At 46.8% G+C, this 23,722-nt stretch overlaps 5 protein-coding genes across 5 annotated transcripts; 3 read left to right on the forward strand and 2 right to left on the reverse strand.

Annotated features, from left to right (window-relative positions):
• Positions 1 to 3,859: 3,859 nt before the first annotated feature.
• On the forward strand, positions 3,860 to 4,624 carry VTN77DRAFT_201 (60S ribosomal protein eL27; the record flags this gene model as incomplete). Its single annotated transcript, XM_069417804.1, has 4 exons — positions 3,860 to 3,866; positions 3,928 to 3,983; positions 4,223 to 4,559; positions 4,617 to 4,624. 4 exons carry the CDS (start codon positions 3,860 to 3,862, stop codon positions 4,622 to 4,624), a joined length of 408 nt encoding a protein of 135 aa, XP_069282564.1.
• Positions 4,625 to 8,332: 3,708 nt separating this feature from the next.
• Positions 8,333 to 8,969, forward strand: VTN77DRAFT_202 (uncharacterized protein; the record flags this gene model as incomplete). The annotated part of the gene is made up of 2 exons (XM_069417815.1): positions 8,333 to 8,407; positions 8,478 to 8,969. 2 exons carry the CDS (start codon positions 8,333 to 8,335, stop codon positions 8,967 to 8,969), a joined length of 567 nt encoding a protein of 188 aa, XP_069282565.1.
• A 7,671-nt stretch (positions 8,970 to 16,640) lies between these two features.
• Positions 16,641 to 17,686, reverse strand: VTN77DRAFT_203 (uncharacterized protein; the record flags this gene model as incomplete). The annotated part of the gene is made up of 2 exons (XM_069417826.1): positions 16,641 to 17,159; positions 17,603 to 17,686. The coding sequence occupies 2 exons, from the start codon at positions 17,684 to 17,686 to the stop codon at positions 16,641 to 16,643; spliced, it is 603 nt and encodes a 200-aa protein (XP_069282566.1).
• A 3,736-nt stretch (positions 17,687 to 21,422) lies between these two features.
• Positions 21,423 to 22,446, reverse strand: VTN77DRAFT_204 (uncharacterized protein; the record flags this gene model as incomplete). Its single annotated transcript, XM_069417837.1, has 2 exons — positions 21,423 to 21,556; positions 22,329 to 22,446. 2 exons carry the CDS (start codon positions 22,444 to 22,446, stop codon positions 21,423 to 21,425), a joined length of 252 nt encoding a protein of 83 aa, XP_069282567.1.
• Positions 22,447 to 22,489: 43 nt separating this feature from the next.
• Positions 22,490 to 23,658, forward strand: VTN77DRAFT_205 (uncharacterized protein; the record flags this gene model as incomplete). The annotated part of the gene is made up of 3 exons (XM_069417848.1): positions 22,490 to 22,673; positions 22,731 to 22,848; positions 22,905 to 23,658. The coding sequence occupies 3 exons, from the start codon at positions 22,490 to 22,492 to the stop codon at positions 23,656 to 23,658; spliced, it is 1,056 nt and encodes a 351-aa protein (XP_069282568.1).
• Between the last annotated feature and the right edge of the window lie 64 nt (positions 23,659 to 23,722).

A 23,722-nucleotide genomic window follows, 5' to 3' on the forward strand; every position in this document is an offset into this window, starting at 1 on the left:
GATCACGAATGGCATCAAGGATTTCATCCTTCTCTGAAGGCCCTGACTTAACGAGGCTCATGCTCATTGCTTCGCGGAGGTTCTGAAACTCTTCCTTGACTGTCTTCACAACTTCGGAAGTATCTTTTCTAGGGCGGGTACTTTCACTNGAGATCACGAATTGCATCAAGGATTTCATCCTTCTCACTTGAAACATTGCTACGAATGAGAAGCGAGCTGAGCGTCTGTCGAAGATGCTCGAACTCCTTTTCCATAGCATCGAGAAGCTCAGGAGTGTCAGGGTTGCCGCGTCCTACAGAGGAAAAACCCCTTTCCAGGTCCGCTTGCAGTATTCTGAAGCCCTCCTTGACTGTGTCGATAATCTCATCTCTGCCAGTGACATCGGCAGCCCTATCGACGTAAGATTCAATCTCACCTCGCAGGACTTCAAGGCCGTCTTTGATGGCGTCGAGGACCTGTTCGGTATTCCGGCCGTTGGCAGCAGAGTGTTGCTTGAATTCATCCTTGATACCCTGTACCAGTTCGTGAAGACGTTCGAGGATTTGCTCTCCGACCTTGAAATTTGTCGAGCTGGCTGCTTCATGGAACCCAGATGTGACCGCTTCGAAAAGATCGTCTTTGTTCAGTTCAATCGTACTTAAACCTTCCGAGATCGCATTGAGCACGTCCTCTCGCGTTAGACTCGATTCGGAGTCTCTAGTAATGTTTAGCTGAGTTGCCAGTGCTTCGTTGACAGCCGCGATAACGTCTTCTCGGGTGACATTTGATTTGGCTATGTCTTTGACAGCAGCATGATGGGCAGCTAGCCCCTCTGTTACTGCATTGAGGACATCATCTCGCGTAATTCGTGAATCCGAATCTCCTCTAGTCAGAGCGAGCTGGTCAGCGAGGGCTTCTGAAACAACAGAAAAGATCTCCTCTTTCGTAACACTGGGCTCAGGCATCGTCAACTCGAAGCTTTCGAGACATTCTTTTACTGCCGCGACGATTTCGTCCCTTGTGATGCTTGGCTGGGGTTCAATGGGAGGTGGCATAAAGCTTTGCATCCCAGCTTGAACCGCTGCGAGAACTTGATCATAGGTGACGCCAGGCTGATGCTGTGGCTGGTATGCTTTTAAACCCTCGCTTAAGCATTCAAGGATCTCGTCTCGTTCAAGGCCGAAGTTCTGCAGTTCGATCTCTGGCTTGTAGGTTTCCCAAGCCTCCCTCACGGCTTCCAGAATATCCTCCTTCTCCATACCGACTGATGAAGTCGCGGGAGCCGGGAGCTGAGGGAGGGGGAATTCTTCCATGGCGGTTTTGACGGCTGTATAGATTTCGGTGCTGTCAATACCTCTGCGAGACACCGCTGTCGACAATTCTCGCTGATGTTCTCGGATCATATACGTCATCTGCTCTTTCAGCTGCGCAAGACCCGTTTGCACTATTGCCTCAATTTCATCCTTGCCTGGAGCACGTCGAATTTTCTCTTCACCGGCCCGGGAAGCGGATGCTTCATCCAGTTTTCGAGCAATTTCTCTCCCCATGCCCAATACTTCACCGCGCAATTCCCGAACCAGGGCTTTGACTTCATTTGTTAGGCCGCCTCCTTCTGCTACGCTGTTCTTGACTCTCTTAAGAAGTTCCACCACCTCTTCTGTCACTAGACGTTTCTGGATAGCGTTATCACCGGGAGTCTGCGAGTCCTGGGCGAGAGAGATAGGCCCGGACTGAGATTCAGCAAACCCAGAGTCTGTGCTGCGAGCCTTTTCGCTACTCCCGCTCGTAGTAGAGCGTACCAAGGCGCGGTTTTGTAGGTTCTCTTTGACCAAGTTGAGAATCTCCTCAAGCATCTTCGTGATATTTTTCTCCGCGTCCTTGTCCGCCCCATCCTTTGCAGGCCTACTCTTAACCTCATTGACGAGCTCCAACAGTTTTTCCTGGGCTTCTTTGGTAGCCATTTCGCGCAGGACCTTCTCTAGCAAGGCGATGCTTGCAGAACCGTCGGTTATCGTAGGAGTGACACATATGTCTGAAAGCGTGAACGACTTTCTGGAACTTGGAGAACTGTCGAAGGGTCTGCTGTCAATCATATATTCGAGACTGGCGGAATCGTAGGGTGCTGACCTTGTGCCTACTCCTTCTGGCTCCAGGAACTTGGCCGATATGTTGGAGGCTAACTCGCGGATGCTCTTTCGGATATCTTCATCCCGAGCGCTTGTAGCGGCTTTAAGGCTAAGCAGATCTGTGGCATTGTCCTTGCTTCGTCGACTCAACTGAGCCATCTCCTTCTGCAAGTTGGTTGCAATAGTGGTGAGACTGAGGATCTGTGCTGACAAGGCTTCCAAACTCGGACCGGGGGAAGGTATGGTAGGATTACAGACATTATTCAACGGCTTCGGCTCCTTTTCTCCTGGGATTTGCATATTCTGCAGTGCTAGCATTGTGGCAGATGGTGGCGTATTCTCGCCCAAGATAGGTTTCGAAAGATAGCGGCTTGAAACATGGTACTGGGGTGACTCTCGTTCTGAATCACGGGTAGCCGAAGTCCCTGAATCACGGGTATTCGAGGTCCCTGATCTCGTTGGACTCTTGTCGCGCGACTTGTCGCCGGCTTCGAGGAGAGCCCTTGACGGCCGCTCCGTGGACCGACTCTCGAGGTAATTGCGGAATTCCGAGCGACTATCCTGCAGGGACTGCATGCGTTTATGGTATGGCCCTTTTATCAGGGACCTCTCTGGAGATGATTTCGGAGGCATAGGGTTTGTGGTATAGGGACTGGGGGAATTCTCGCGCATTTTCTCTGTTAAACTTGCCGCGACGGCCTGTATAGCGGGAGATGCGTTGGGTTTCGTTTTGGGACTGTTGGAACTCGGGTTCATTGGAAGAGGAGGGGGAGCTCTGTCGGGATCTGAACTATCCCACCTACGTTTTGCAAAAATTGATGTCAGTCCCATATCAATCGTATAAGCCCGTTGAGGCACGGTCTACATACATGGGAACAGATGATCGGCCAGTTTCTGTGAGTGCATGTTGGTGACTTCTCACAACTAGGTCCCTGTCACGGGAGCCACTTCGCTCGTAGGACGGCATGATGAGGGTCTTTGCTGCGCTGCGATGATACAATTGAGTCTATCAGGAGTCGGAATGCGGGGAGGAATGCTAGACAATTGCTATAGGAAGGCAACGAACATTGCAAAACAAGACAAAAAACTCAAGAAAGAGTAAATCAAAACAAAAATCGTAAAGCACCCTGGTCGTTAATCGTGAACAGAATTCGTATCGTATCGTGTCGTGTCGTGTCGTGTCGTGTCGTATCAATGATCCAGAATCATGAAGTTGAAGAGGGGAACGGTAGTACAGAATCAGCAGATATAACAAAAACAATCAGCAGATAGAACCAAAACAATGGAGCCGACCTTATCAAGAAGTTTGGTAACTAGTGGGGTTGCTGAGATGCCAGGTCACCCCGTCTCCATGGAGAATCGATCCTTCTCCTCTAGTTCCCTAGTGATATGCATTGATCGAGCTCCTGCTGTAGCAACGGAGCAGCAACCGTAAACAAACAAGGGTTGCATCACTATCAGCCAGTTATCAGGCCCGTATCAGGCACTGGGTCGCGGCTTCCGATAGGGCTAACGCCGACGCTAGGTGGTTTCCTGATGGAGAAAATTTCCGAATACGGGTTGGCGCCAGGCATCACGCCCGGTCGTTAAGCGGACCAATCAGCAGGGAGCACACAAACCCTCTTGCCCTGAGCCCTCCGTCCACTACTCACAAGCGAAAAAAGAAGTCGATCGCGGAGAACCTTCACTTGCACGACCGATCTACTTCGACAACAACAGCCCGTCGACCTCGCTGCCGCACCGGGACTTTCGCCATGAAGTGTCAGTTTCCTTTGCCAATGCGTTAATTATTCTTTCGAGCAAGCTGACAGCGATGAAACAGTCATGAAAGTGGGCCGTGTGGCCATCATCACCCGAGGCCGTTTCGCCGGCAAGAAGGTACGACCGCATTTCCTCTCCTCAATCACCGGGACCTGGACATAGAAATGTGAAATTGGCGTGGCTTTATTGATATGGCTGGAGGCTGGAGGCATTGCTACGAAGAGGAAGTTGGAATATGTGATTGGGGAAGAAGACCAGGGCAGGCGCGGGCAATGATGCGGATATACGCTGGATATCGCACTGGTACATTGACGGACAGATTCGCTGACATGGTCCTTTTTTCCCCGAATCAACAGGTCGTCATCATCCAGCCCAACGACACCGGTTCCAAGACGCACCCGTTCCCCTATGCCCTCGTTGCCGGTATCGAGCGCTACCCTCTGAAGGTGACCCGCCGCATGGGTAAGAAGAAGGTCGAGAAGCGTAGCCGCATCAAGCCCTTCATCAAGACCATCAACTACAACCACCTGATGCCTACTCGTTACACGCTCGAGCTGGAGGGCCTGAAGGGCGTTTTGACCAACGACACTTTCAAGGAAGTTTCGGCGCGTGAGGAGGCTAAGAAGACCGTGAAGAAGGCTCTGGAGGAGCGGTACCTCAGCGGGAAGAACCGGTGGTTCTTCACTCCTTTGCGTGAGTATTTACCTATTCCACGTAAAAAGGAAGAGTTTGCTGACATGTTTACTGCAGGGTTCTAAACGGTTTTCTGATTTGGGTCCTTGAGGTGTTATGAGCGCACGGGGTCGATCAGATGAAGGGAAAAGAGTCGAGGATTACAAGTCTTCATCCCCCAGGTATGGGACGACCAATATAGAGGATTGGTGCTCCATGGCTGGAAGAGGAATGGGATGTGTCAGAATATACAAGTCCACGATTTTGGGCTCATGCTGAAAAAGACAAACTTTTCCTTTTTTTCTTATGAGGGAAGCCGTTATATCCTGGCGTCTGTCTCGAATGAAATGAAAATACCATCAAGTTTAAATCTTCAGTTGTTCTCTTTTTCCATTCTATTCAGAACTGCTGCGCGAGTTAGAATTGCTCGGCTCTCTTACCTTGTTACAGAAATCCCTGTCCCTGCACAGAGCCCTGGAGGGTTCGGATATGTCGGAGTGGAGAGTCGAGACCCCAGTTGTGGCCGCAGCTGTGGCTTGTCTAGATCCCTCCAGACTGTACGGCGCTATTGAGATATATCGCGGAGGTAGATAAGCTCTCAACATGATGGATACTCTTTTTCTGGTCCGTCGTGCAACCCTTGCTTGCTCACCTCGTCAAAGGTTGATGCCTGCAAGCAAGCCACGTCATCGCATGTATGTACAGTGCGCTTTGCTAGGTACTTTTGTTTCTTTATCCTCGACATTATTATTCAACCCCCGCCTGACAGACATAACATGCCTTCCTTCCCAGATTCGAAAAGTAAAAAGTAAAAAGGTAGGAAGCAAGCAAAAAGAAGCTGACGTCGGAGTTTCGCTTTTTTTTTAAAGGGTGCTCCCCTCTACTGCCGCCGAAGGATCTCAGACAGGACGCGGCACGCCCCTGTCGATGTCAGTAAGAGATTGTACTGTACATACATGTAGACAGGATGCCCCATGCAAGTCATATGATGCATACGATTGATGATATATGCATCATACAAAATATTAGATTTAGGAAGTTTCATAAGTTCTAACTGTCCACGATCTAGCTATGCCCGCTATGAACCACTGTTGGTGATAAGAAACTACCTCCACGACACCACATAACCCGATAATAGATACCAGACGTCTGCGCCTGGCGAGCTGCGCACATTATTATTTATTCACTTGAATTGAGTCAACTTCCGTCCCGTCCGGAAGCCCTCCCCCTGTTCTTCGTCTCCGTTCGATTTTTTCCATCGAATTAAAATTATAACTTTTACAACCCCCCAACCCCGCCCCCCCCCTTGCCATCTTGATTGGTAGAAATCGTTTTTTTCCTAAACCCCTCATTCTACTGTATTGACATGTACGAGCAAGTATGTATGTACTAGATTGAATGGGAGACTTTCTTTTTTATTCCCTCAACCTTTAATGCGGGGAGGGAGGGGGAAGCAGGGGGGAAATACCTGGATAATCGATGTATACCAACTAGTTATGGAACTCTTCACTGGCGGGATGCTGGGACATGGCCGGCCAATAATATGCAAAACATCCATGTGTTTGCTTAAAGCTTATCCTGCAGGTATACGAGCGCATGTACACTGGTACCTATGTATGTACATGGATGTATGTCTCATGCATGACAACGGTGAGGGGATACGAACTAGTCAAGCAAGTAGGTAGGTACCTGCCTACTTAGGTAGCGTGCTGAATTGAGAATCAGACTAGATGTGTATGATAGAATTCTACATTGACAAAAAAAAAAGGGGGTTTTCTCTTCTTGCCATCGATCGAATGATATACAGTCGTCATGAAATCTGCCCAGCCCATATTAGCAAGAAATTAGGTATATAATAAATTGGCAAAGGGATTGCATGTCAGTAAGAAATTATGTATTAGGCTATTAGCAAGGGATATGTATCAGTGAGAGAGACAAACATTTAGTAAAGGATATAAAGCAAGAACTAGTGAAAGGAATATAGGCAGGGAACCTGCCTGGGAAGTAGATAATAACTTATACAGTAGGTAGGCCTGGGGCCAAAAATCCCAGGCATAGAACCCAGTCAAGCGAAGCGAGACCTTGAAAGGCTTGTTCGGAGTAATTATTTACCTCTTTTTCTCCCCCATTTATTGGCGCCATCACATGAAACAATGTCGACCAAGGATGTCGCAACACGATCGTAGTTAAGAGTTGGCAAATAGTTTTCACAGGAAGGGGAGGGTACACGTCTCTGCCTCCGATTCTATGTCCTCTTCAACAGCAACTTTCCTGGCAAGCCGACCAAAATCGGCATCTGATCGGAGGGGTTCGACGGGTTGTAGTCCGTACTAACGGCTGTGCCGACTCGATCCCGAGTCCGTGCTAAATACGAAGTCCAGCCTAACAGTCCCCTAGTTAGTGCCACCGTTGATCGCGACGTCGCCATTATTATTATCATCAAATCTTTCCCCACTTGGGAAAGTCGTTTGCCCGTTTCACATGTCAAAAATAAATGTTGAAGGTGAGGATTGTGACAGTAGATACTGTAGTTCCGGTACCCATGCTCCTCAATTGGGGGCTAGCTCAAGCGACAGCATGTAAACCTAGGAAGGGTAAAAAATGATGGCAAGATTCTGACGGTGCATAGGAAACTCCTCTATGCGATTTCGCGTTCAGGTCGGCAGTCAGTACGGAGTAGCCAGGCGCCAAGGTTCTCGATATGCGTGGCTTTCCCGTATGATACATCAAGTTCCACGTGAGGAATTCACATATGCAATTGTGGATCTGGAGAGCGAATTTCCCGCGATCCCGATTCCGGAATCCGTTCGCTAGATAGCTATTTCCGTTTTCAGCAGACAAAGAGAAAGCGGCGACGTAAAATCAAATTCAAGTATATCGGCTGAGTCCAACAGAGGAAGATGATCGCTGGTGATCTGGAAGCAGTTCTTGACCGAGAATCAGTAGAATAAATTTAAATCAATAGGAAGACGCGGAGGTATGACAAGGTGTCGAGCTTGGAATGTCACTTGCCGTTCTCCCTGAAGAAGTATTTCCTATGGGTCTGCATTGTCAAACTGCGGACTAGTGATCAAGACAAGAGTGCCCTGTGTTCTGGATTTGCACAAAATATTTTCGTAGTCGAGCACATCATATTGATGAACTTGGTGAATATTGATGCTATGATAGAGGATTGCCGGGCGGGTCTGGCCGCTAAGCGACACCAAGGAGAGACCCGCAATCACATGCAAATCTGCAGGTCGATGATTGCAGCGACAGCTCGATAGCAGCTTCGCGGTTTGCCACTTCGAAGCCCCTGTTGCCTGTCACCATGTGAGTGAGGTGGTGCAATCAGGCAGTTGATTTGATTAGTTGGGGTTGTCAGGATGTGCTGTTGCTGCTGTCGTATTGTCATGGTACTAGTCCAGCTCCCCTTTCACATGCAAGAGGCGACGCTTTAGTTCCCGATCCTGATGCGGACTTCGCCATCCGCCCTTGCCATTGGAGGCCGATTACACCTGTGGAGGGGCACTTTAAAGAGCTGCCTTTGACGCTGAAACGTTATCATCAACCGACACACCCATCCAGAGCTCTCGTCTTAATTTTCCCGTCGTCGCCATCACCCTCGACATTCTCGAGCCTTTTATCACCTGCTGTACCAACCTGCACCTGAATTCTACAAACTTCGTCTGACCTGATAGCAAAAGGTTTGTCTTTCCGTCCGATGTTCTAGCACCTGTTGTTAGACTTTTGCTATCCATACTCTCTTTTTGGGGATGTCTTGCTAAGTCATCATTTATTTAGTATATAGCTTCATGCCCCACGCAGAGCGAGACATAATGGGTGAACCCGCGGTCAACGGCGAGAAGATCCATTCTCAATTCCTCTCGGTAAGGGTCTTCTGTTCTCCCTCTCCCAAACTACGAGAGCACTCTCTGACTCGTGTAACGTTACATACAGCATCTGACTTCATATCCCGTGGTATCGGAATCCATCGCAACCCTCAAGAGCAATAAGTATGCCGCCAAGTCTCTCGACTACGCCGACCAAGGTTATGAGCGCTTCGCGAAACCGTTCTTGCCATATCTCTCCAAGCCGTACGAATACGTTGCTCCCTACCTGGCCAAGGCAGATTCCCTGGGCGACCAAGGGTTGACCAAGGTGGATGAAACGTTCCCTATCATCAAGGAGGACACCGAGACGATCAAGGGAACGATCATTGATAACGCCTATTTCCCCGTGAAGCTCGTTGGTGACGTCAAGAAGCACGTCTTGGACACCTACGACTCCGAGTACAAGAGATGTGGAGGCAACGGTCTTGTCGCGAGTGGCAAGGCCGTCATCACGACCGGCTTGGTCATCTCTCAGGAGTCCCTGGCATGGCTGAGCTCTGTTCTCGCTGCCAAAAAGGAGCAGGCCAAGAATGCTGCGAATGAGAAGCCGAACCACTAATCCTGCTGATGGAGTGTTCTTGACGATATTAAGGCCGTTTACTTTTTCATTCCTCTCCGTCTTTAGATAAAGATTCGGTCTTTTTTTTCCCCCTATTTGCTGTGCATTCACGCGAGTTTATAATTTTTCTTTTCGATACTGCGGATTGGGCGACTGGGAGACCCTTCTTCAGTTCTGTATATTTCAACTCACTTTCATTTTCTCCAACTCAACTCTCCCAGCAGGGGTTCTTTTTTCTTTCTTTTTTTTTTTTGTTTCAAGACTTATATAGCAGGGTCAGGGTTTCCTTGTCAAATCTCCGTTTCCTTCTATCATGTGTGAATTCGGAAGGCCGAATGGAAGATCTTCTTCGAACTCGGTTTGTTGCTGGACATCGCCCTCTTCCTATCTTCCCATCTCCATCTACGAAATACATATCAATCTATCATATCATCCTCTGAGGAAATCCTCAAACGGCTCTGATTCTTCCAAATGAAATCACTTTCGAAGAGTGACCGAGCCAGTCAGTACAAAGGCTCTTCCGAGTACCTATGAGACACGAAAATTTCATGTTTTGGGTCGGAATGACGGCACAGAAAGTTACCTACTAGACATACGGAGTCGATATCCATGGCTCTCTATCCAATACACCAGAGCACGTGCTTGCATGTGCATGTAATCAGTATCACGTGAACCAGCCTCATTTCGATGGCAAATCACATGCAAATCTGACGTGACGTCACAGAATCAGGGGATGAGACTAGACATGGTTTTAGGAAAGCAATTAGGTATCTTTAATTTCTTTCCCATTTCGGGCATTCAGATATTTTCCACAGATACCTAGATAGCGTTGCATTGTGGTGAGGTCTTAATACAAGGTTCATTTCGAATTGATTCGGGTTTCGGAACAGATATATATTGACATTGACGGAAGTATGCCGCCGGGCTTAACGTTGCCTAAGTGGTCGTGTCTGGTAGTCTGGTAGTCTTGGATGTGATGATAACCGAAGAGACGTAGATAATGATCTTTCGAATGAGGAAATCATCCTGCCCTCTTCTTTTTGCTCAACAAAAGTTGTTTTTGATTATTTTACAAGGGAGAGAGATGTAGGAGCCACTCCATAAGCTTGGGTATAAGTACAGCCAGCTGAGGCCCAGGGTCTTAACTATATGGCGCCCTTAGGGTAATAATATCAGCTTCGCTTTAGAAAAGGAGCGCCCTTCAGAGTAGTATTCATGACACTCCTACCCTCTGTTCTCCTCGTATTTTAGTTAAGATATTGATTATATAACAACAGGGTAAAAAGAGAGATCAATCCGTTCTACTTTATTCCTTATCCCCTTATTATCCTATGCCCTCTACAAGGACACAAATAAATAAAACAAGAAGATATCATTTGCCTCTAATAACTATCTTGCCCTGGTAAGGGTGATAAGACCGAGTAGTATTAGCAAACGGTAGTTTTAAACTAGGTAGCTCATAACTAATAGCTTTGTCATTAATTCTTATATAAGATGGGTATAATAGAGAAGAATCGATAACAACTTATCACTTGCCTTATAACAATAAGGTATTGTAGAAGCATTATCATCGGAGGGGTGTTTGCTTCGATTCATTGTGGCAGCAGCAACTCACATCGAGGGGGCAAGTCAATTCAACTAGATCATAAAGGAGCTAGCTCATCTTGTCTTTATCCATATTATTTGGATTACTAGACCACAGCACCGCGTCGAGGTGCGAGCTCACCGCTGGGCATTTCCCTTTTTTTTTTTCTATCATCAGCGTAGATGGGAGTTTTGGAAACTTCCTTCCCCTTCTGTTTAACATATTCGCCGGCGGTTCATAATCTTTGAATAATAGCTAGCTGCTTTTAAGGGAGACTGCTCTGTACACAACCCATTATTATCATGATATTTGCATTGTGAAGCGTACATGTAGATTTCTGCTTTCTTTTCAGGCCTCCATCATCAGGCAACCATCAATCCAATCCAATCCAATCCCCAAGGCAACAAACAGCGCAGTACAACTGTACATACGTAGCAGCCTACCTACCTACGGTATATGATCCAAAATACTCCTTCCCACCCATCCGAATCTGGGGCCCCTAGGCGAGTGCTCGGAAACACCTGGCCTTCCTTCCTCCCAATCCGTCCTCCCCCTTCCTCTACCTCTAGCTCTCTCCCTATTGGGCCAGCTGGGGTTCCCGGGTTCGAGGCGCCGGCAGAGCGCCAAAATTTAGTAAAATCCCTGTTCGTCTGGTTGGCGACAACCAGGGGCGCGGGTGTTTTCGTAGCATCCTCGAATCGGGAGATTCCGAGGGTGTGAGCTTTTTTTGTCTTTTTATTTCTTTTTCTTTTCTTTTCTTTCCTTTTTTTTTTAAAAGAAAAGTGCTATTTTTTTTTTCATGAAGGGATTCTTTCTTCTTATGGTTGTGATGAGATGAGTTGAATTTCGGTCAGCTGGCTGGACGCCTTGTTAGGATTTGTTGTACCATACAGTATAACCACCCATAGTAGTCAAGTTTGCCTGTTATCAACAGGTTTGTTGCTTCTTTTCCTCAGAGATTTCATTATTCGCAAGAAAAGAAAGAGAGAGAGATTTAATAGGGCTTAGATCATGACATCAGGAAGAGGTGTATTCTGATGTCCCATCTGATGTAGTCTCCTCAAGAGTTACACGGCATCTTATCCTCTTGTGAAACAAAAAAGAAAAGCTCAGACTGATAGAGCTCACAATCATGACCTGAAAAGAAAGAACAATCTGAACACTTTGTACAGGGATATATTGAAAGTAATCAGCCCACTTAGTCAACCCAAGCTCCGGGCATTCGTAACTCGGGATGCTCCACAATGTACCAGAACTCGCCTGCAAATTCATCCCGCCAATCTGAGAACCAAGCGTGCCAATCTTCTGGTGATGGGCCGTAACTGAAGCCGATTAGGCGGACGGTCTCAACCCGGGTAGACTGCGCCACCGTCCCATGATACAAGTAGTTCTCTATCAAGAGAATGTTAAAGTCTGTATCCGCCAATCCCTTGGCATGTATCGACTTTTCCTGCTGACCATACAGCACGAGGTCAACACCAGCGTTGAAAAGCTCTCGAGCCCACACTTGTAGCAATGGGAACGATTCAAATTTTTCCCCATCTATGTTCAGATCTGTGTCCCTGCTTAGCATAATGATCGCTGCACTTGAAATCTGTCCACCTCCATAGAAACCGAAGCAGAGGCGTATATGTTTTTAAGCCAAGTCCGCGCTTTGGAATACTGAGTGCTGTCAGATTGGAACCGCAGCTCACTGCATTAGGTAGGAGTGCGCTAAATTTGTCTATGTGCCGTGAATTCACACAGAGGCTATTCGCCAGGCAGTCCGCGATGAGACACAGCAGTCGGTCTTTCCACAGAGTCATATCATAAGAACCAAGTATTTCCATGAGTATCTTTGGAACATATGGCACATGCACCACTGCCAGATACCATTCAGCCGCTTCGAAACGATTGGATACGGACTGCTCGCGAAGTGGCGGATAGATGGCTTGCAAAATGAGTTGTTGGACTTTGGGACTTCCGCAAAAATAAGGAATCGTAGATGTCTCAACTTCAGCAGAATCAAGTCCAATAAAGTCTTCTTCGGTTCTTGATATGAGCAACTCGGCCAACTCTATAGCTTCATCTTCCCATTCTTCATGTATATTACCCTTCGTGGATAAAGAGAAAATGCAGCGGAGTAAAGCTTGCCAGCATGTCAGCCGTTAAGCGCAGCTGGAAAATCAAGAGTGTATACATACGAAGTCCGGTTCCTGACGTAAGGCTCTGCGCCGGCATCAAGGAGCAAACGACATGCTTCATTTTGACCGCTACCAGCAGCTACCTTATGCTGTATCAATAATGCTGTTGCTGATCTCTTTTATTAGGGCATATCAGATACTCACGAATAGAGCTGTATTACCCGCTGAATCACAATCGAAAACAGAGGCCGGGTTCTGTTGTATAAGGTCCTAAAGTCCTGCCACATTCCCATCCCAGGCATACTAAAAGATTAATGAGTTGTTAGGTATAATATTATATGTTTTAAGCCGAATGGCCCATTCAACTTCCATTCCTTTTTCTTCGCACTTAGCCGTCGGTTCAACTTTGCCTTCAGCAGCACACAATAGCAGAGACAATCTACTGCAGCAGGAGGTGCTCTTGTCAGCACCATCGAGAACCATCGCATTAAAACCATCGAGAACGATCATACTGCGACAAAATATTAATCTTCCTACAGATGACTCGCCTGCAGAAATGGTTGCATGAGTCGCGCACTATTGCTGTTTAACGATTGGAGTACCTCATATCGTGGAAACAATAGGAAATTGGCACGTTGCAGATAACACCTACACAATTCTCTGAGATAGCCATTTCTAGGTAGCTATCATGAATCTATAGTTAGTTGCTGCGGTTTGAATGCTTTCCTTGCTACTATGCTGAGATTAGTCGACACAGTGATACTTCTTGCAAGGGACAGATTATTCCTCCAGTTGCGTTGCCAGTGGGCCAATCTTATGTCACCGAATATCTAGCTGTCTACTGTACTGTACATATAACGCAGCAACCCGCCGGAAGAAGTAGCCACAGCTAATACAGAGTTGACCCCACAATTCTGCTTCATTCCCCAACTCATTGGCATTTGGTGCTTTAGCAGGTACAGTACAATAGCAAACCTGGAGGCATCTCTCTGTTCTGCCTAAGAAGTACTGTATATTATAATCTTATGCCATGACAGTCTATCTCTTTTATTTAGCTAAAGCCTTGGAGCCAATCCTCTCTGGGTAAGAATTACATACCTTTATATATTTGGTACCATGTTGGACAGTTATAATAGTAAAATCTTGTTCGTCTGCCCAACTAGGCGAGCAGGGGTTTTCGTAGCATCCTTGAGTTGGGAAATTCTGAGGGTGTGAGCTTTGTTCTTTTTCTTTTATGAAGGCTTCTTTCCAACGGTTGTAAGCTGAGATTGAATTCAGGTCAGCTGGCTGGACGCCTTGTTAAGATCCATCATCCATAGACTATAGTCTGATCAAAGTCGCCGTAATTGACAGTTGTTCCTCTTTCTCTTTGGGGTTTCATTATTTGTGATTATGCCACAGTACAGACTCGTCAGTAGAGTAGTTTTTTTTTTATTTTTATTTTCCTTTTTTTTTTTGGTAATCCAGGAAAGTTGAATGTCTTGCTAAGTTGTGCTCCTACCACCTCTCCGCCCAAGTGGCTGAAAGGACTGTACTGTAGTACTTGTTGATAAATTCGAGTATATGACGTCGCAAATGACAAAAGGATAATTTTTTAACAGAAGAAAAGAGTCGGATATCTTCCGCTCCTTAGGTCCATAATATCTCAAGCGGCTGAAGGTAGTATGATCGAGAATGAGTATATGACGTCGTAATTGCCGCGAAGGATATTTTTGATAAAAATAGAAATTAAAAATCAATATCAAAAAAATCGCTCAGGATTGTACCTAAATAATGTTTCTCTCACTTGATCCAACCCAGAAGTTGATTTCGGTAAGCTAGCTGGTGACTCGGCTGTTGCCCGACGCTGAAGTGAGCCGCGATCGGGGGTGAGGGGCGGATGAGTGGAGTGATCTTGCTAAGGATTTGATAATTGTGGTGCCCCCTAATGCGATGAAATTCCTTGCAATGTATCTATACATAGGATAGTGGCGTAATCCAGAGTAGATAACGTAGAAGTATTCTGTTATAAGGTTAGTTTGTTAAAATGGAATCCCATCCCAAATCCCTATGTTGGGATCCCAACTTGGTAATTTCCCAACCCGGCGGCCAGTCTAGCTGGGTGAGGGGTAGGCACCAGTTGAATCCACCTTGAGCCAGTACTTCTCATCTGAGCAGGCAGAGCAAGCCCATGAAGGCTATCTAATTACCAAAATAGGCAGTTCATGTGTCTTTTATTGTATTAATAATTAATATTTTAGTATTGTCCCAGCAGAAATAAAATAGTTACAGACCTTGTTAGATGAAGACTTACTATAGCTATATGCTCTGGGTAATAAGATTATAGGCGTAGTAGTGATAAATATTATAACTAAAAATAGATAGTTTAAAAGAAAAATTTAAACCTATTTTTTATTTTTTATAAAATTCCCTGTATGAAAATTTTTATTCTAAGATGTTCAATATACTAAGTAATAATAAGATAGAGAAATTGAAAGTTGGCCTTTTTTTTTAATATAGAACTAGACGTTAACTCATGACTCATGCTTTATTCCGAGGGACTGTATGCACATAGGTCCTTAGGTGGATAGATAGATTATCATGAACACGATTGATCACCATCGTGATTCATTTCTTTTCTTTTAATCTTTATTCCCCCCACCCCCTCCTTTCACAATATGAAAGTTTTGAACTCTGACAGGCCCCTTACCCACCCTATGATGGTTGAACAGATGAGAGACAGTCTTTAAATAGACGTCTGCTACCATTTTCGCCAGACAATGCAGAATTCACACGCAATGAATTGAGCCTGCAAGCAGCAGAAGGGAGCCAATAGCATGGCTTGTGTCAAATAGAAAGTGCATTGGCTTTCATCGCAGGCAACTCTTTCTTCATTTCATTATCTGATCTTGTCTTGCAAAGCTTTCCAATAATTGCAATACTGGTTCTGATCTCCGCGCCTTTGCGTGCTCGAGTACTGTCATTTCCTCGCGCTCTCCGCTTCCCAATTTGACCGAAGCCTTGGCCTCCAAAGATCCTCCATATCTTAAGAGGAGCAGCACGGAAGGAACCGACTGACTAGCAACAGCATAGTGCAGAGCAGTCCATCAATAACGATCACCTTCATTTGCGTCGGCGCCATTGTCAAGCAATATCTGGATTCGGAGATCCTGTCCAAATCGAGATGCTAAATGTAATGCTGACATATCCTGGAAGTTTTTTGCATGGATGTTGGCTCCATGCTCCAATAACTGACGCATCGTCTTTTTACTCCCAAAAAGTTTTTTTCTCGTATATATCAAGCGGAACTGGACTGTGGTTGACTTCAAGAGGCTCTAGCACTCAGGGAGTTTCGAGCTCCTTGTATGGGCGGAGATCGACTGGGCAAGATGCTGCATGGAGGGCGGTATTGCCCAAGTGGTCAATGGAGGTCGGATCGTTCCCTCTCTGGATCAGGACTTTGATTAATGATTCCTCTCCAAACTTTGCTGCCAGATGCAGCGCCGTTTCTCCGTAACGACTTCCTACGTTAACGTTTGCTCCTTTACTCAAAAGAGCCTCGAGAGCCGCTTCGGGTCCGAACGAAAGAGGTTCGTTTTGGCAGACGACCCGTATGTCCCGTCCATAATCATATTTCACCCCAAGTCTAGCTGCCGAGGATGGGACTTTACGCAATGGGTTTTGCCATGCTCATCGACCGCTTCAATAATGGCGTCATGCTCCAGAGCTAGTTGTATCATGGAGACATCACAACGGGCACATGCGAGATGCAAAGCGGTCAAGTGGGACACATGGAAGTAGCGACGTTCGTAAAACATCAAATGGCGGAAGTCGGGCTTCCCCGTCTTCCTCTGGATATCCGCACCATTTTAAGTAGGAGCTGAAAGATCTCCGTATGACCATAATACGCAGCGTCGTGTATCAGAGATTGGTAGTCAAATAGGGCATTAATGTCAAATGTAGCCTTCTCCAACATCAGCTTGATCAGCGATACGGGACCCGAAGGGAACGCCTAGACCAAGTAATCGCGTGGATTGTAGCACCGTTTTCTACTAAGGTTCTCGCTGTTGCCCAGTTGCGGAACTTGATGGCCGAGCCCAACGCATGGCCCAGAACCTGCTCTTGGTTTTCAGACGTACCCAACTCTAACAGCAGTTGAAGCATCTCTTGGTCCTTGTTTACCACTGTGACGCCGAGAACAGTGCGACGGTCTTTATTCAGGCCATCCGTCGGAACCCCTGAATGAAGTAGTCGCGCAATCTTGGCGAAATCTTGGTTTTCAACAGCAAGGAGACTTTCGAACCCAAGACCGGCAAACTGTAATTTCTTCATCCAAGAAGAAGGCTGTGAAAGCCTCGCATTTGTTATTCGACGATCGTGTGTCTCCGAACCAGAGTTGCTTTGAATGGTGGCATTATCAGAACCACCGTTCTCATCTTTGCTCCTCTCTTCAAAGTCCAATTCCAGCCTTCCTGAGGAAGCGGCCAATTTCTTGACATTTGGCTTTTTGCTAGAATCAATACTAGCGATAGCAAGCTTAATTCATTATTCAATTCCATATTGCTAGCGTGGAGATAAATGGGGGTAAAGCCAGCGCGTCAGTGGGGTATAGAAAAATTATCGTTGGGATGGCAATTACATATCATTTGGGTAGTCGGCACGCCAAAGGCATGTACCAAATTTGCGGAAAGCAATGAGGTGGCAGCCAAGCAAGGCTCCTTAATGATGGGCTAAACCAAAAATGGGTTAGGCCCTTGGGCATGAGTTATATCAAGCATCAACTTCTTCATTAGTTCCATCACCACCCGAGCAAAGCGAAGGGTTAACCTGCTTGTCTTGCATGTACTCTCTCCCATCCGCCAGTTATGTTCTTTTCAAGCATCTTTTTCAGTGAGGTTGTTTCTGCAACTGTAACAGTAGAGAACTTCCAAAATTTCTGTGCTTACAGCTCTTTCCCAGCTGGTTGACGCGTGATTGTCGCAAGTCAAAAAGTCCTCCAACATTGAGCAAAATCCCAGATTATACTCCATCGTGGCGAGAGCGTCAAAAAAAGAAAGGAGGAGGGTTCTTCTCAGTTGATACATATGATGTAAATGCTATTATCTCTGCCCGACAAAGAAATTTATTGAGTATAAGCAGGGACTTAACTGACAGAGCGATCCCCTACTCCAAAGGGTCAACTTTGTCGTTGGTTGTCGAGTGTGAATCTAACATTCCCTTGAGTTCCCGGACACAAGTTACTGTTACCAAAGTCATTGAACCAACGACTATTTCGCCAGTCATGGAAGTTATAGTGGGCACAAAACTAAGGGTTCAAATGAAAGCAGTACTCAAGCTCTATGACAGACGTTTCGCAACAGGTTGAGGAGACAAAAGAAGGTTCAAGCTTGGACACCAGCAATTGAGGAGTTCTATAAAGATTACGTTCTAAGAGGGGCAGCAGAAAAGCTCTTTGCAGCACTTGATGCCTACCAAGATGATGATGATAATGATGATAATGAAGGTTGCGACGATGATTACGAAGACGGGGAAACTGATCCTAACCTGGAGCTAGCGGAAGATGAAGGGTACCTACACCACTATTGTCGCCGGCTCTATGAGACCGAGGTTCAGGCATACAGGAAGTTGAAGTGTCTCCAGGGAACAAGCATCCCCACCTTTTTGGCAGCAGTCCGTCTATCGACCTCGTCCACTAGTGTCCCCAGCCATCTGCTCGACTATTTTGATATTCCGGGTATCTTGATCGAGTATATCGAAGGCTTCACCCTCTTCGAGATCGAGGATCATGCACCGAGATCGCAATGGCAATCTATATGCGAAGAAGCTATCCGTATCATAAATCGTGTCAGCGATCATGGGATCTTGAACCGGGATGTGCGCCCGGGAAATTTTATTGTGCGGGAGCTCGATCAGGGGAAAACGTTTCAAGTTTTCCAGATTGATTTTGCGCAGCGTGATTTTCGCGCCCTGGACCAGTCCGATGAGGAATGGCGACAGTGGAAGCACTCAGAGGATGAAGAAGGTGCCATTGGACTTGTAATGCAAAAGAGGCTCGGCGGAGGGTTTTCATACACACCTTCACGCCGTTACAGGAGGCAAAATCAATAAACTGAAGATCTGTTTTGAAATGCTAAAGTCCCTCTCGTCTCAGGATACATTCTGGTTTGAAACGCTGAAGTATTACTCCTCTCAAGATACCTCTTATAACAAGATTTGAACCTTTCAATAACCGTTGCTAGGTCGGGCTCCTCCATTCCGAAGTCTTCAATATTGCCAACAGTCGTGTTTTTTTTTTTTTGCCCTGTACGATCTTGGCTATATATTTCCCATCGGAAGAGATCATTGTCATAATATGGAACTCTCCAGTTGTTGTGGTTTTCCCTTCTCCATGAACACGATTCCACTCCGCGTCTTACTATCACAGTTCTGGAACAATCGCACCAAACTCTCAATCGTAGTTGACGAAAAAGACCTCAATTCGCAGAGACAAAAGGTGTTTAAGCTGGTGTTGGCCAGTCTGCATTCAGCAAAAGACTTGTTTAAACAAAAGACTCCGAAAGAAAAGGATGTTGTTGTGTTGACTAAGGCGCTAGATGGGGGTTTCTGAAGTTGGTAGGCTAACTGAGGTACAAGTAGCACCTGCCTCTTTCAGTGTGAACATTGGATTTTGAGAACTCCTCAGCAGAGACAGCTGTACGACAAGTATCACGACCTACTCTATGAGACCCTTTCCCCCTAGCAACCCCACACATCTAACCCGACACTAGGCCATTCCGACTTGCCTTAATGGATGTCTCCTGGACACACGGCTCCTGACCCCGCTGCCGGCGTAATTTATACATCTATGTACGCCATCATCCATTCATGAAGCTATGATCCGGTGTTTTGGGCGATCAGCTCATACATATAAAATTCCTAAGAAGCCAATACCCTAGGGCTACAGCTATATGCCCTTGCAGACCATGGTTGTATCTGGACTTTTCCCCTACAAGCCGTACAAAGGGACTACTCGAAACAATCAAACATGGCGACCTTTCAATGACTGCATTAATGGTTCATTTGGTGAAAAGACTGCCACGTGAAGGCCACAAATATACAGTGTATCTTGATGACTATTTTACGAGCATTTTGTTATTCAAAATCCTTTGAGAATTAACTACTGGCATATGTGGAACAACTTGGCCAAAGGCAGCAGGTCCAGACTTCCGTCGGCTTTTTCTGGAACTCAAAGAGCATATGGCGCAGATACCATTCAGTATTCTTTGTGCTATGGAAGTCGAAAAGGTCCTTTTTCTGGCATAGCAAGACAATAACATAGAATTTGCCTTGCCAACAGTTCATACAGTGGACAAATCTTCAGCTCTTGTTGAATGGGAGCGAAGACGGCCTTCTTGAACAAGTACAAAGACACGTCCAGCCTTCGGAGATTCTCATAGAAAAAAAGATCGAAATTTCCCATTTTATAGACAACTACAATCATTACATGGGTGGTGTCGATATTGCCAATCAACACCGTGAAGTCTATGAGACTCATCAACGAACATATCGCTCATGGTCGCCATTATGGAACTGGGGGTTGGACATTGCTGTTATTAACGCCTATAATATTCAGTGTATCTCACGACAGGACCAATAAAATGCCTCAGGAAACCCATATTAAGTTCCGCGAAGAGTTATTCCAACAATTGCTTGAGCTCAACAAGCAGATGCCCTCCAATGAACCGAAGATACGGTTTCCAGAGTGCCGATTAGATACTTCATTGGAACATATTGTAGTTTGAAGAAACTGTCCTAAGTTTAGGGGCAATTAGATAAGACGTACTTGGTGTTTAAATATTAATAGCAAGAAACTTTGGAGTAACTACTGTCAAAAGATGGAGAACTCAGCAACAACGCAGTGGAATTGTGGAGCATGTCAGGGACTTTTCCAGCCAGACTCCGGGCGGCCTTGTTGCACGGTATGTGGCACGAACGGCTGTGCCGGCGATGCCGAAAACAGCATGATCTACCACAGAAAGAGCAGCGCCAATCACAATCTGCAATTGTCTATGTGTAATTATATAAATATTCTACCTTCTTAATTATATTTTAAATATTTTCTTAATAAAATACCCTTATTGAGGCAGAAGCCATTTTCATTTCCTCTAAAAACAGAATGATGGCCCACTGCTGACATGCTATTCCCGGGGCGATTTTGGGGGATTTTGCTAAACAAATCAGCGTGAGTATGGGTACGTATGGGTGAGCTGATCACCTGACTCACCCAGCTCACCCTGTTAAAGCGGCAGCGTCCAAGTCAGGCAGGAGGGAGCTGTTCGCAGATTTTTGAACGATATTATTATCTACCTAGGTAGGTAGGTACCTAATCCTGCGACATGCCTGTTTGGTAACCTCGCCGACTTCAATCACGCGGGGAACAAGCAAGGCGCAGGACCGGATTGACCACAGCAACCGCAATTAACTCAATTGGCTTTCTTCAGTTGGTATGGATGTCTGTCGCACTGCGGATTGGTTGATAGACTCAGCGCTACTGAACCGTTTACCTGAGCGATTTTCGCTAGCCGAATATACCACTTCCCATGTCCGTTAGGAAGACACCACGACATGGATTAGGTTCCTTTTTCGTTAACTTTCTCTTCTATGCTTGCGTATGCTTAAGAAATGAGTGCGGAACCCCTCTTTTTCTCCCTTGTTTGATCGTGTTTTCTTGCGATCATGATTAATACTCTGTTGCATTGGAATGCAAGTACGGAGTACAACACATCATCATCTAGGCGTGGGGTTGGCGATCTTGGCGATGGCAGCGCAAGGCTGTGGTGGAGCATCTTTCCCCAAGATCATCGCACTGCCTGTGGAGCGTCCGTGGATCAGGTCAGCCTTGTACGGAGTAGTCTGGTCTACTATTATTATTGCCTCACTCAGAGTCATTCCTTCACCTGGTAGCTCCTCCAGGATCGGGAGCCTGCAAAGAAGACTGCAAACTTTACGGGCGGAGGAGCAGCACTGCCTCCTTCGTATTAGGGCAATCGCGCCAACGCTCCACGTGAGTTGCGTGTTGACGGAATCGACTCCAGACGGAGAATGGAGGATGGAGTCTTACCTAAGCCACCTACCTACCTAGGACGGGTCATGGCACCCGCTTCCAGAATCCTCACATTACCCAAAAGAGAATATTGCAAGAGTAACCTTGGAAACATTATGCCATTGAAGTAAAAATGGAATGACATTGCACTCGGGAGTTATCCTAGAGCTGTTCGTTCCGTGGAGTGCACTGTAGCTGTACCTACTCCAGTTAAAACTTTAATTCACATACATAAATTGTGACTGATCCTCTGCTAAGCCTCCCATAGTCCACTAGAGGTACCTTACTACGGGAGCTAGCCAATCTTGATTCCTCAGCTCTGTTACAAGGTTTGAATTGAACCAGTAGGGAGTAGACACGGCAGTGACGGCACGTTCATCAATATTGTAAGAGTAAGAGTGATCTCTACGGAGTACCTTACTCCAGTAATTCCCTCACGGATGTCGAGCTGAGCACGAGCTCAAGGCGGCGTTGCTCACCTACTAGAACCGGAAGGGTAGTCGACCGGGTGCTCGTAGATTTTTGCTCGGTAGGTAGGTATTTAAGTCGCGTGGTTGCTCCTCTTCATGCGTGTCATCTCTCTGTGACACCCTCGTCGTCGCCAAAAAGATATCCCGGCCACTTCTGAGACGTGCATCGTCTGAGACGTCCCTTCTCATTTGGGAACTGCGTTCCAACACCATTTATTTCGGTCCTCTCTCTCCCCATCACCCGTCATTGACCGCGCTCGTTATTGAGGCGACTGGACAAAATGTCAGCTTCAACTGATATGAGCGTCAACGGCAAAGCGCCTGCCACAAGCCCCGAACGCAGGGTCCGTGACGGTTTGGTCATGGTGCAGCCTGCGCGACTGGAGGATCTGCAGCCGAAATACGCGCAGACGATCAAACACGATGAGGAAAACCCCGCCGCGCACGGCTGGTATGCTTCGTTCAGTGAGTTCCCTCTCAGCGCTATGCCAGAGATCGCCATACTGACCCGGTGCGCTTCAGTCCACGGCTTTGGTGAGTTTATCGGATGTCTGGGCGCCGTTCCCTGCTGTATCTGCTGCCCCAATCCCTTCAAGCCCGTGAACCAGGGTGAGGTTGGTTTGATCTCGAAATTCGGCCGGTATGCAACAAATCTATCCCCTTGCATTTATAGAGTGGTGCTGACTGCAATCGCAGCTTTGAGCGCGCCGTCGATCCGGGCCTGGTGAAAGTGAACCCCTTGAGCGAACGTCTGATCACCGTGGATGTCAAGATCCAAATCGTCGAAGTCCCTCGCCAGGTCTGCATGACCAAGGACAATGTCACGCTGAACCTGACATCCGTCATCTACTACCACATCATCTCCCCGCACAAAGCTGCGTTCGGTATCGCCAACGTGCGACAGGCGCTGATCGAGCGCACTCAAACCACCCTGCGCCATGTGGTGGGCGCGCGCGTCCTGCAGGATGTCATCGAGCGTCGGGAGGAAGTCGCGCAGTCGATCAGCGAGATCATCGAGGATGTTGCGACGGGATGGGGCGTACAAGTTGAATCCATGTTGATCAAGGACATCATTTTCAGCAACGACCTGCAGGAATCGCTATCGATGGCCGCACAGTCGAAGCGGATCGGTGAGAGCAAGGTTATCGCTGCTCGTGCAGAAGTGGAGTCTGCCAAGTTGATGCGTCAGGCTGCCGATATCCTCTCGTCTGCCCCTGCGATGCAGATCCGCTACCTCGAGGCGATGCAGTCCATGGCCAAGACGGCCAACAGCAAGGTCATCTTCTTGCCGGCGCCGAACCAGACCATCCAGCAGCAGCTGGCGATGGCCGAGACGGTTGGCGAAGGTCCCAGCCGGTACAACAACCCGGCATCATTCGACATGAACCCGAATAACGACGATGATGGATTCCAGCGTGCCATACACGCACATGTTGTTGAAAACATTTAACCCTGTTTCTATTGATGTATTGATCTATTTTCCTGTGTATTGCTTTATTTTTTTCTTTTTATCA

This window comes from Rasamsonia byssochlamydoides (genome assembly GCF_041956645.1).
Source record: "Rasamsonia byssochlamydoides strain NRRL 3658 unplaced genomic scaffold VTN77scaffold_1, whole genome shotgun sequence".
NCBI lineage: Eukaryota > Fungi > Ascomycota > Eurotiomycetes > Eurotiales > Trichocomaceae > Rasamsonia > Rasamsonia byssochlamydoides.